At 40.3% G+C, this 13,221-nt stretch overlaps 1 protein-coding gene across 1 annotated transcript; it reads left to right on the forward strand.

The window, feature by feature from the left end:
* The first annotated feature begins 1,316 nt into the window (after positions 1–1,316).
* On the forward strand, positions 1,317–9,932 carry LOC134090064 (B-cell receptor CD22-like). Its single transcript, XM_062544228.1, has 15 exons — positions 1,317–1,352; positions 2,229–2,289; positions 3,814–3,891; positions 3,988–4,221; positions 4,751–5,089; positions 5,192–5,428; positions 5,948–6,289; positions 6,380–6,634; positions 6,862–7,122; positions 7,221–7,487; positions 7,633–7,887; positions 8,179–8,275; positions 8,371–8,428; positions 8,539–8,888; positions 9,393–9,932. The coding sequence occupies exons 2-15, from the start codon at positions 2,241–2,243 to the stop codon at positions 9,442–9,444; spliced, it is 2,874 nt and encodes a 957-aa protein (XP_062400212.1). The 5' UTR covers positions 1,317–1,352; positions 2,229–2,240; the 3' UTR covers positions 9,445–9,932.
* The last annotated feature ends 3,289 nt before the right edge of the window (positions 9,933–13,221 follow it).

Consider the following 13,221-nt stretch of genomic DNA (forward strand, 5'->3'; position numbering starts at 1 on the left):
CATTATTAGCATTTTTAGCGTCACTGCTAGAAATCATTAGCTAAGTTAGCTAATCAACATTTTAACATGATTAGAAATCATTAGTTAAGTTAGAACTGGAATGTTTCATCTTTAAACTGTCTACCTTCACACTATCAACTCTCTGTAAACTATGCAACCACCATGTTTACCCTAGCTACACCTTAGTAACCATATCTACATTATCTATGTTTGCATTTTCATGCACTGGTAATTCCTTGGAATTGCATTTCTTGTTACTATTCAACTTCAGCCTCATGAAAGTGACAAAATGTCACACATTTGCAAGACGACAGAGAAAAACGAATGTTCTACTACCATCACCGAATTTCGGTACAAAAATAATAGTTCACCACACAAGCCGGAGAGGCACTTGAGAAGGGCTTCACAGTAGTCAAGGAGACAGGTAATCATGGTCAGTACTGTAGGCTGGGTGACAGAGGCAACATGACCATAGAAAGCTAACTGGTCATCAATCATGACACCCAAGGAGTACATTTTGATGTAAGGATTGTTTGGCTTGGTGGAGTTTGAAATTACTGTACACAATTGTCTGATGAGCATCATTTTTATTTGAAGATATTTAAAGAAGAATTCTGGCCATTTTCAACATAAGGCCTTATTGTTGGAGGTTGCAGACTAGTATCGTTAGGAAAAACTAAATAAAAAAAAATAAAAAAAAATCCAGTGTTTGTACAGGCAATCTATCTAGGGCTCTATGTTGTAATCGGCAAAGTCACAAATGGCACAGTTCCCCTTTCACACTACCCAACTCCTATGGTAGTTTTGTGTGTGTGTGTGTGTGTGTGTGTGTGTGTGTGTGTGTGTGTGTGTGTGTGTGTGTGTACAAAACATGTTTTTAACTGAGTGTCGGTCAACCACCAACATCCTCATATCAGACATAGAGCAAAAAATACATTTCCAGGAAGGCAAAATGTTCACTATTAGCAGCATTCAACACATTTGATGGTGGTGTATGAAATAACAACTTTATGATGAACAATTATCCTTATGACCGATGCAATGAGCATGAGTGGCTCTAGAGCATGTTAGTGATCATGTGCTAATTAAAAATTGGCCTGGCGGTGCGTGGAAGGAAGGATTGAGAAAGGCCTGTGAGAAAGTGTGTTAAAAGGGGACATTCTGAGTGTATTTTCATAGTTGGAGGCCACAGGGTGACCAATGAGAAAGGGAAGTGCTTGAACGCGTAGCTTTACAGCAGCATATTTAGCTCCTCCCACCACCACTTTAGCTGGCCACTGTGGCCAGTTATCATGCTGACTGTCATTTGGGGTGAAACAGAAGTGATCTGCAGACGTTATGTTCCTCTGAATGTAAGTAGAATATTCTAATGTCCTTCACGCACGGTTCTGCAACAGCTTTTTAGTCTGATTTCATTTAAATTGCAAATCGATTGGAAAAATACAAAGTCGATAAGTGACATTGAATTGAACCATTACAGTACATGATGTATGTTCAATGACTTGACAAAAAGTTGAAGCCTGCTGTTATGTTAGAAAAGAGAACTGTATTGACAACACTGTTGGATTGTTGAAGAAACAGATTGGGATTATGCATAGCTTGATTTTGAAAAATGTATAGTAAAGGGGACTGCCTTTACAGGCATGCTGAAGATGAAGGAAATCATTTAGGCCTATAATATGGAGAGAGGCTATACTGTAATTTCTAGATGCTTCACAGTCTGTAGAACAGCTGTGCAAGGCATCATTACAAAGTACAAAGAGTTCCAAGTTTGTGCATAACAAACCTTAGTGTGGATGAAAATGTTAAATATCTCAATCTATAGAGAGAAAATCATCAGGGATGTTAGCAAGCATAACCGCACATCCGCCAAAATGATAGTTGCTGACCTTGAGACCTCTGGGGTTAAAGTCTTGAGGAAGATATCAATATGGTTTTGTTTCTTTTAACTTTAACTTATACAATGTGGCTACACAGGACATTACTGTAGTCATCATATAATATGTGGAAAGGAACCATTGCAGTTCCATGTTCCATACCACTTTTACCAGCAAAGGAGAAACTAATGTGATATTCAATATCATATTCGACCTCATTCATATTTTCATGTTCCATGTCACATACCAGCAAGTGAGAAACTAATGTGATATCCACAGCATGTTGTCTCCACTGATCCACATATAATGTCTCCTCTATGATCATTATTGTGATGATGTGCATGATTACAGGTTGATGTAGACATGTACGCCTGTGGAGCCCTTTTTGCTGCATTCCTTCTGTTTGCTCCAGGTCTGGTAATCTCTCTGTATTCCTTCTAGATGTTATACTGTACATAAAAGCATGAGCTTCATGTGAATCCTCTTTCTCTCTTGTTTCTGTTTGGGGAATATGTGACTCGGCTCAGACCCATGTTCATTTGCTGATTGTTGTTCACACCAATTGGATATCCACGTTGCAGCACTTTTAAAACTGTCCAGCCAAGCACCTATACTGCCCCGCTAGGAAGCCAATCTAGACCAGATTTCATAAAATAAATGCACAGAAAGAAAGCAATTTAACGATTTATTAATAGATAATATTTTTTACTGTATATTTCTTCTATCAATTAGTTGTAACACAGTGATTGTGGGTTTTACAATGACACTGAATGTGCGTTTTAGAAGGACTGATTAGAGACATTCTGTAACTTAGTTGGAGTGTCCCAAGTACTAATAATCGCAACTTCACTTCATGTTGAATCGGAGAAAATTGAGGAAAATGGTTGCTGCCCCATATCAGATTTTGCTCAAGTTTGTCTACCTAATATTTAGGTCCCAAAACACAACTTACAAGGTGCCGTCAACAAGTATCAATTCAAGACTGAGCAAAACACATAAAAAAAGGATCAGGCGGCCAGTAAGATAGACAAGGCTCAGGTGGACATAATTCCCTAATGGAAAATGAGGTACCCACAAAACATTCATTACAGTCCAAAACAAGGTTAACCTGCCCACTGAGGTCCCCACATGGCCAAAAGAGGTATTACAATTCAGAAAGTGCTGACACCCAACCACTTCAAAGCAACATAAAACATGCAATATCAGACATTCTGCAATGGTCCTATAGGGAAACCACTTAAGGGCTAATGCCCACTGGCCATTTGTTTGTAGTGAAACAGGGTGGTGCACACATCCAAAGAAACTCTGCACGTGCTGGACAACTGTAGTAGACGCTAGAGAGGAGATGGTCCGGCCATTATTAGACAATAAGTCCAGAAAGGGCAACCCGGAGCAGCACACAGAGAGACGAACGCTGTTTATAAAACATACATACTGTACCATTTCTGTGTGTCTGGGTATACAGCATTACTGGCTACAGACTCCCAGGTGCATGTCTCTGCTATGCTGTACTACGCTATGCTAGGCACATGTAAATAGCACCCATGCTATTACCTCCAGGTAGCCTACCAATAGCATTGATTAGGAACATTGTTTTACAAATGAGGAACAAACATTTAGCATTGGTTTCTAAATGCTTTGTAAATGCTTTCTAAATGTTTTATATTGCAGTTACTATAAAGGTGTTGCCACACTGATTGCTCATGTGCAAATAGCATCCTTCTTGGCAAATCTGTATTATGCTGTACAGTGTTATACACATAGTTTTACCATGAACACCATGTAGTGTTTTCAAAATGTTTTCAATTATTTGATTTCTTTTTGTTTTGATTCTTGTCTTTTAAATGAATGTGTGTGTGTGTGTGTGTGTGTGTGTGTGTGTGTGTGTGTGTGTGTGTGTGTGTGTGTGTGTGTGTGTGTGTGTGTGTGTGTACAGGACAATATTACTTCTGTTTTGAAACAAATGATAATGGGACGTTTTCTGGAAAACCTGATGTCTCTCTCAGTGTTACAGGTAATTTGCCATTTATATTTTAAATAAATGTATTAACAGAAACAATACAACAAATGTATTTGTATAAACATCCATTTACTGTTCTGATCCTCAAAGGTCCACTAAAGGTGGTTAAAAGGGAACAGAATAAGAGAGTGACACTGACCTGCACCTCCACCTCCCCTCCCAACTCTGGCCCCACCTACATCTGGTACAGGAACAGACAACCTGTTGGTGACAAATACACGACCAGCGGCAACACTCTGGTGATTAACCCCGTCAGCTCGGCTGATTGGGGACATTTCTCCTGTGCTCTAAGAGGACATGAAGATCGTCCCTCTCCACCAGTGTGTGAGTGCAGTTACACTGACTTAGATTCAGAAGAACAAGTGCATGGAGTGGTTTTCAGCTTCCTCACATGTGGCAGAGATTTTTTTTAAAAAAAATACATAAGAGTAACATGTATACCTAATTAAATACCGCAATTCATGTATTGTGGTGGTCGTGCCTTCTGTGTACATCATGCAATAGTTGTCTAGGAGCCACCTGAGAGATACATAGGTTACATGGTTTGGTTAATAAAAAGAGTTTGAGTTTGAGTTTCAAGAGCCTTTGCCTGTACATGCTATAATGATTTTAAACGCAATCCCTTAAATTGATTAGTGCAACTGTATCCTGAATACCACCAATTCAATTCCGAAGTGTTAAGCAAAACATTGAAGAAATATTCTGCACAAAACGTTCTACTTCCAGCATACCTGGTTAACGAGAAGTAACAATAACAGCGTTATCTTACAATATATTTACAGTACAGTGACTCATATTCAGTATTTTAAATACGTAAGTGTGTTACATGTATTCTGTTACTTCCCAATAAAAGGTGTATCAACGTGCTGGAGTGTGACATATACCCACCAGAAGATCTGTGCCCTGGAAGGTTCCTCTGTGGACATAAGGTGTTACTATTCTTACCCCAGTGGTTATGTGATCAGAAAACCACTGTGGAAATTCAATTTGGGTTCTGGTGAGAAGACGATGGATTTTAGTGTTAAAAATACACATTATAAAAACAAGGAATATCTTGGAAATAAAAAAAATGACTGCAGCCTAAGGATAAAGGAACTTGTGAGGCATACAGGACAATATTTCTTCAGATTTGAAACAGTTCAGGAAGATGGGAGGTGGAACGGAAAACCTGCTGTCTCTCTCATTGTGACAGGTAATTTACCATTTATATTTTAAATAAATGTATTTACAGAAGCATTAGCATTACAACAAATGTATTCCTATAAACATCCATTTACTTTTCTGATCCTCATAGGTCCACTAAAGGTGGAAAAACAGGAATGGTATTGGAGAGTGACACTGACCTGCATCTCCACCTGCCCTGCAGACTCCAGGCCCACCTACATCTGGTACAAGAACACACAACCTGTTGGTGACAAATACACGACCAGCGGCAACACTCTGATGATTAACTCACCAGTCAGTAAAGATGACAGTGGACATTTCTCCTGCGCTCTAAGAGGACATGAAGATCATCCCTCTCCACCAGTGTGTGAGTGCAGTTACACTGACTTAGATTCAGATGAACAAGTGCATGGAGTGGTTTTCAGCTTTCTCCCACGTGGCATATATTTATACCTAATTCATAATATTTACCAATTGCAAGTTTTAACATTCAAAAACCACACTGTATTACCCACATTCACAATCATGTCAACTCATCAACACACTAGGAACCATTTAATACCTCTGGTATTGATAACATTGGACAATAACATTCACCTTCATCACACATATTCTGAATGTTCTGAATGTCTGAATATTCTTTTAAAAATCTGATACCACATGGCACAGTTGACCCTACCGTGATCACTAAGGTCATAGTTTACCCACCTTATTTCATCACTACACCCCTACTGTCAGCATTATGCAATGATCATCTTCAAGTCCATCACAATGGTTGTCCAAAATTTAAAAGCGTGTGTATGTGTGTGTGCGTGTGTGCGTGCGTGTGTGCGTGCGTGTGTGCGTGTGTGTGTGTGCGTGTGCGTGTGCGTGTGCGTGTGTGCAGGTGTATCATCTTGCAGTAGTGTGACTTATACCCACCAGGAGATCTGTGGCCTGGAAGATTCCTCTGTGGACATAACATGCTCCTATTCTTACCCCAGTGGTTATGTGGTCAGAAAACCACTGTGGATATCCAATTTGGGTTCTGGTGAGGAGACGATGGATTTTAGTGTGAAAAATACACATGATAACGATGTGGAATATATTGGAAATAAAGATACTGACTGCAGCCTAAGGATAAAAGAACTTAGTGTGAAGCATAGAGGGAAATATTACTTCAAATTTTCAACAAATGAGGATGATGAGGAGTTTTCTGGAAAGCCTGAGGTGTCTCTCTCTGTGACAGGTAATTTACCATATTCAGAATCCATTTGTTTCTCTACAGTGTTGGCATATTAAACAGCTTGATTCAGATTGATCTGATTGTGTTTTGCAGGTTTGCAGATAAATATGAATTCTGATACAGTTGAAGAAGGGAAGAGTGTCAGACTGACCTGCAGCACCACCTGCACTTTGAGTGAACCCCCCTCTTACATCTGGTACAAGAACTCCCAACCTATTGCAGACCAACAGACACCAATGAAAAGCCTTCGCCTTAACCCAGTGCGCATTGAGGATTCAGGCCTTTACTCCTGTGCTGTGAGAGGACATGAGAACCGTCCCTCACCTGTACGGGCTCTCAGTGTCAGCTGTGAGTAGTGCACTACATTATATTGTTATAAATTATTAGGTGCTATTTTGCAGTAAGTTACGAGAGACTGTGGTATTGGTAAAGCATATGTACACGGCTATGGTTTGGTCATAATGTACAATTTTGTGTTACTAGATACAGAATAGTATAAAGTAGTATAAAGTAAGTATAACGTTTAAAGAAAAATAAGTCAGCTAAACGATTTCTGTAATACTTATTTCATGCAGATGCACCAAGAAATGTCTCAGTATCACTGAGTTTTCCAGGTTATATACTGGAAGGAAGCTCTGTGACTGTGACCTGCAACAGTGATGCCAACCCACCAGCAACCTACACCTGGTTTAAGGAGAAAAGGGATCGAGCCGATGGTAGAGGACAGCGATGGACCATCAGTAATATCAGCTCAGAGTTTAGTGGGCAGTACCATTGTAGAGCACAGAACAGTGTTAAATACAGTGATTCTGAACCATTTCTGCTGGATGTTCATTGTGGGTATCATTTACTTAAAAATCATCTCATAAAAGCACCATGTATCTGTTAGGAGGCTGATGAAATAACATGAAACTGGTTTCACCTTTCCAACTAGACGGCCCAAAGAACACGACTGTATTAATCACTCCTTCTGGTGACATAGTGGAGGGTGATTCAGTGACTCTGACCTGCAGCAGTGATGCCAACCCACCGGTGCACAGCTACACCTGGTACAAGATCAGCAGAGTCAGCGCTTCATTAGGATCAGAGCAGAAACACTTCATGACCAACATCAGCTCTGGGGACATGGGACAGTACTACTGTGTAGTGGCAAACACAGTCGGATCCAGTAACTCCGCAGTGCGACATGTGAATGTTTTCTGTGAGTATAGACACATTATTTGTCCTTATATTGAAATTTGTCTGAACGGAAATATATTTTAATTAAAATATATGACCTAATCCACCATGATTTCTCACCCTGTAGGCTATTTTCTTTTTTCAACTTTCATCTTTTTTTAAACTAGATTCCCCCAAGAACACAAACGTGATTGTTAGTTCCTCTAGTGAGGGGAGATCAGTGACTCTCACCTGTAACGCTGATGCCAACCCCCCAGTACACACATACTCCTGGTACAGGAAGACCAGCAGTGTATCTGTTCTGATGGACACAGGGAATAGCAGCAGCTATACTGGGGTCTCAGATGGTGATAGTTACTATTGTGCAGTACACAATGAATATGGCTCTCATAACTCCTCTGAAATTGAAGTGTCTCTCACAGGTAATGTTTTTACATTGTTATAACATTACAATTAAGATAAAACATTTAAGAAAAACATTTTCTTAAAATGCTATTTCTAAGTAATTTGGACATTTACATACAGGTCTGTGTGAATTCATTTAGGTTGATTTGCTTATAATCACATTGTAACTTGTAAATGTACTGAATATACAATTTATGTTTATTTGTACGTGTGTGTGTGTGTGTGTGTGTGTGTGTGTGTGTGTGTGTGTGTGTGTCCGTGTCCGTGTATATGCTGGGACTAATGGACTGATGTTTCTTGCTTTGCAGCCCTACTTCAGCAGACAGGTGTACCAGGAGGAGTGTTTGCAGCCTTGGGGATCATACTAGTTGTAGCTGTAATAGTGGTCCTTGTATTTGTGCGCAGGTGGGTGTCTAAGCACAGGCTTTGTTGTTTTTTAAATATGCTCAATTCCTTGGCTAAACTGTTTTAGATGTGTGTGTTTTTTTTATGTTCTAAAGAAAAGGGAAAGGTATATCCACCACCGAGAACACAAGTACAATGGTGGAACACAGACAGGTGTGTATGTTGGTTAATGCCACTCCATCAGCGTGCATTCATACTGTATTCCGCTGATTACATCACTTTGTACATCAACGATCTTTGTTTCTGTGTCTCAAAACCTCTAGGGAGAAGAGCCCAGTCCTGTGTATGAAGACGCTTCTGCAGTGCTGTTGACGTCTAACCAAGAAGACAGAGTGGACTCAGGAAGAGATCGAGTGGACACAGGAGGAGATCGAGTGGACTCAGGAAGAGATGGAGTGGTCTCAGGAGGAGATTCAGTGGTTTCAGGAGGAGACCAAGTGGATGCAGGAGGAGATGAAGATGACGTTCAGTACGCCAGTGTCCAGTTCAAGCCCAAAATCAAGGACGCGGCTCAGGACTCTCCAGCTGTGCTGCCTCAAGAGAAGAAGGTGGAGGAAGAGGAGTCTGCGTACGCCTCGGTGAAGTTCCGTTCTCCCTCCCGTGATGTCAACCAGTGAGTAAACGAGCGTGGAGCTTAATGTTCAGTTTTGTCTCGTGACCTCACCAGGCTGTTCACTGTGGGTGCCTCGCAACATCTCTCCTCGATCCTCGATGCTCGATCCACAAGGGGCGTTCCCACTGATCTATAACTGGATAGACTATCCCATTGTTGCCGCCCCATCATTCTTTATCTAGATCAGTGAGGACGACGATCGAGGAAGGAAGGGAGGGTGTATTAAAGCCCAAATGAGAGGCACCCAACGTGTAGTCATGCGCTCTAGCTAAGGCCTCGTGTTACCAAATGTGTGTCCCCCAAAAACATCATATAATACGCTATAGCTTTTATTGATGAATGATGGCTGTGCTGGTGTTGGGGATTTTAGGGCTAGTCTTTTGGCTGTTACCACCAAGCTACTCTCTGTCTTTCTGCCACAACCCCCATTGTTGATGGACTTAAGATATTGTCAGCCAGCTAGATAACTGAGGATAGTACTCATGATAAAAATTATGCTTTCAGAGACGAGGATGATACTGCAATCTACAGCATTGTCAACAAACCCAGAAGCTGATCACAAAGGCCCAGATCATGCCCCAAAAAGGCTTGTAGCATCTTGAGATTTCAAGATATGTGCCATTTTCTTTCTGTATCCAAAACTCATTTTTACATTATGAGTATTATTATTAGTATTATTATTGAAGTCATTAGTCTTGTTTGCGGTGTATACAAGAACAGTTTTCAACATTTTTAATTTAATTGATTTTACATTGTGTGTGAGTTGTATTTTACAAACTTGCTGTGCTTCTTGTTGGCCACATATTGTTCAATTGTCATACATTCTTGATGAATGCAAAGTCTGTATTACATAAGTTGCTATTTCATCAAGATGACTTGAAGTGACATAGACAAAAATAATGCACATTTATTGTAGTTTATGTTTTCATCATGACGATACATGTTGACATCATGTTGTTGTGTCCCTCAAATTAATATATTGCATCATACCCATGTGTGTAGAAGATATTTACTAAAAACTACACAATAAACACATGTATTGTTTGATTATTGTTTGTATATTTATTTCAAAATAGTCAGATTTTACAGAAAGTATCATTATTGACTGATTGATTGCCTTGTACCTTCATTTATCCATAGCCTTAACCAACAGAGACATCATGTACCTCTAAATGGGGGTCTATGGTCTTGAGCATCTGTTTATCTTTGTGCAGCCCTTTTGTCAATACTGCCTCATGACAAGGCAGTAGGCTAGTGCTGTTCTACCAGTGAATAATTAGCTGCTCAACAAATTAAATAGCCTTTCCATTATACCGTGTGCCTTTCCTGCAGCTGAAAACTAGCCTGGCAAACCAAACTATATTTTTTGCCGCTAGGGTGCGTCTAGATTTCTAGGCTAGCTAGCTTCTTTTTGCAATGATAACTGATAGCGTAAACATAGACCACTGATAATAAGTGTGGAGCAAAAGTGAAGAATCTTTTCGTGGAGAGCTACATTGAGCTACTTGGTTGATAAAGGCTGTATTGAGCTGGCCGATGGCTGTTGGGTGGAGGGTCATATGGACTTTTCCAGAACATCCTGATTGACAGTCAGGCCCTTGGATAAGGATACATACCCTTCTTTAGTCTGTGTGCATGCAGTAGTAGTCCCATCTGACACCGTTAGCCTAGCTTAGCACAATTAAAGGGAATACAAGAGCTATCTTAAATGGCTCCCTTTTAGTTATAGGCTAACTATGCTAACTGGTGAAAAACTCCAGTGAATTGATTAAAAACAATAACTTTGATTTGTACTACTTAGAACAAATGGCACATCACAAGCAGAGATTTTAACTAACACAAGACTAAGACATGAAACATGAAGTATAACATAATAACATGGGTGTATACTTCAAAGGACACACTTGTGAGAGGCTATGTCACTATACCTTTGTCATCGTCAATTGACATGAAATGAAAGTACTGCTCAATAAATACGGAGCTGCATAATGAAGGGGATGAACTCTAAAAATGTTACAGCGAAAGTCTTACAATGAAACAGACTGCAGCCAGAATTAACTCAAGTCTCACTCTGACTCATATCAAGAGAGGAACAACTCGAGTTTCAGCACAAATTCACATTTTCAGCTCACTCTATCCAAGGGTTGATGAACCCTTTGAGCATTACAGTAACCACACACAAGTTTCCAAGGCACTAAAAATAGACAATATTTCCAGGTCAACAAGTATCTGTAAGTTCAGCCCTGACACTTTAATGTGCATGGGCAAGTTTAGTGTCATGTGCGTTCACACAGATTACACCCTGCTCTTAGAAAGGCATGTGGAAACAGTTTGTAAGTATGCACTTTATGTACAGTATGCATGCATATGTGCAGTATGTATGTTTGGTCTATACATAATGTCCTTGTGTCTATTTATCTCTGTGTATGTATTGAATTAGAACAGCTAAAGTGTGATCTAATGGCAGGGATGCCACTAGAAACGTTGGGTTATATGAAAAAAAAAATCATTTTGAACCCTAATGCTTGGGAGACATACCCTCTCAGTTGAAAAAAAGAGGAAAAGTATTTTTTATCTTCATTTTATCTCACACCTGGCTGACCTGAGGAGACGTCTGTGTTTGGTGCACAACATGTACGAATATTACTGATCCCTTTTAACATCTATTAGCGTAAAACCACACACATTTCCGAAGTGCTAAGAAGCGCTCTGTCTTCTCGCCAAGTATCTGACATTTCTACTTCCCTAGGAGACTGCTGTACGTCTGTGTTTGGTGCACAACATGTACAAATATTACTGATCTCTTTTAACCTCTATTAGCATAAAACCACACACATTTCCAAAGTGCCCTGTCTTCCTGCCAAGTAACTGACATTTCTACTTCACTAAGTGGCTGTGGGGTCCACCCTAACACTCTCATTTTCTAGTGTCTTGAGTTTGGGCCCTGTGCATAGCAAGGCGTGTAAACAGTTTATAGGTCTGCACTTTATTACTGTAACTGTATGCATGCATGTGCAGCATGTGAAAGTATGTGTGCATGTATGCATGTGTGTGTGTGTGTGTGTGTGTGTGTGTGTGTGTGTGTGTGTGTGTGTGTGTGTGTGTGTGTGTGTGTGTTTGTATGTGTGTGTGTTTAAACAGAGCCCTACTGAGATTGCGGTGCAGCGTGAGTGTGTGTGTGTGTGTGTGTGTGTGTGTGTGTTTTGGGGAGGGGGGGTTGCTGGCTTTTGGGAGGCCTCTTCCTTTATATATGCACGTATGTACTGTATGTATACTGCATTTATATGGTGTCGGTTGTGTAGTGGTTAGGATACTTGACTTCCAAATGGAACACGATAACATTATGAGTTGGATCCCAGCGGTGACCACTTTTGTACCCTTGATCAAGATGCTTAACCTGGAGTTGCTCCTTGTCCCTGTAATTAGTTCACTGTAAGTTGCTCTAAGTAAGTCATCTAAAGAACAGTAAATTAAAGTCAATGTAAATAATGTACACGTTTGTCACTCCTGAATGGCTGGCCTGCAGAACTGAGGAGGCTGTTGTGTATGTCTGGGCTCTGCGGCACAACGTGTAAAGCCCCCACCCAACCTCGTAACGTTACGCGCCGATGACAGCGTGTTGGGCACAGCTGAGAAAAAGAGGAAACGCTCTCGATTCAGGCCATTATGGCACCTCCCCTCCTCTCCCCTCGCTGGCCTCGACCACAACTTGAAATCTTCACACTCAGCGACATCAACCCCCAGCAGTGCGTGTGTGTTCTGAGAAAGCAGAAGTGTCTCCTCTGCTGCTGCTGCTGCTGGTAAGTACATGCACGATGCATTTGGATATAGTCAACTTTCTTGCTGTTTTTTTTTTTTTCTTCGTTGTTGAGACACAGTGAACTACTTTAACATCAGCTATCACATGAGTTGACGTGTGATGGCAAAAGGGGGGAATAAACAGTGATCTTCTTAGTGTTTTTTTTAAAACACTTTTTACACCTGAGGGATCATACAGATGTTTATACTTTTTACTTTTTTATCCATATTTTAATATTTACTTTTTTTTGTATACATTTATTAGGTTTTATAATCATGCATGGATCTGTCATCATGCATGTCTACTCACTGGTATGCATGATATTCCTATCAGGTATGAAATATATGTAGTATGTTGTATTATGTACAGTATGCATTCAGAAGTGCATTCTGTTGATTTGAACATTTCCCTCGGGAAAATATTGAAATTGCCGTCCTATCACTTTGAATGATTACTCACCGTGTACAAACTGATCCAGTTAAGAATACCTTTTCTCCAATCAGAAATCAATACATAGTTTGACCACACCTAACC

The sequence above is a fragment of the Sardina pilchardus genome, chromosome 1, assembly GCF_963854185.1.
Source record: "Sardina pilchardus chromosome 1, fSarPil1.1, whole genome shotgun sequence".
Taxonomy (NCBI): Eukaryota; Metazoa; Chordata; class Actinopteri; order Clupeiformes; family Clupeidae; genus Sardina; species Sardina pilchardus.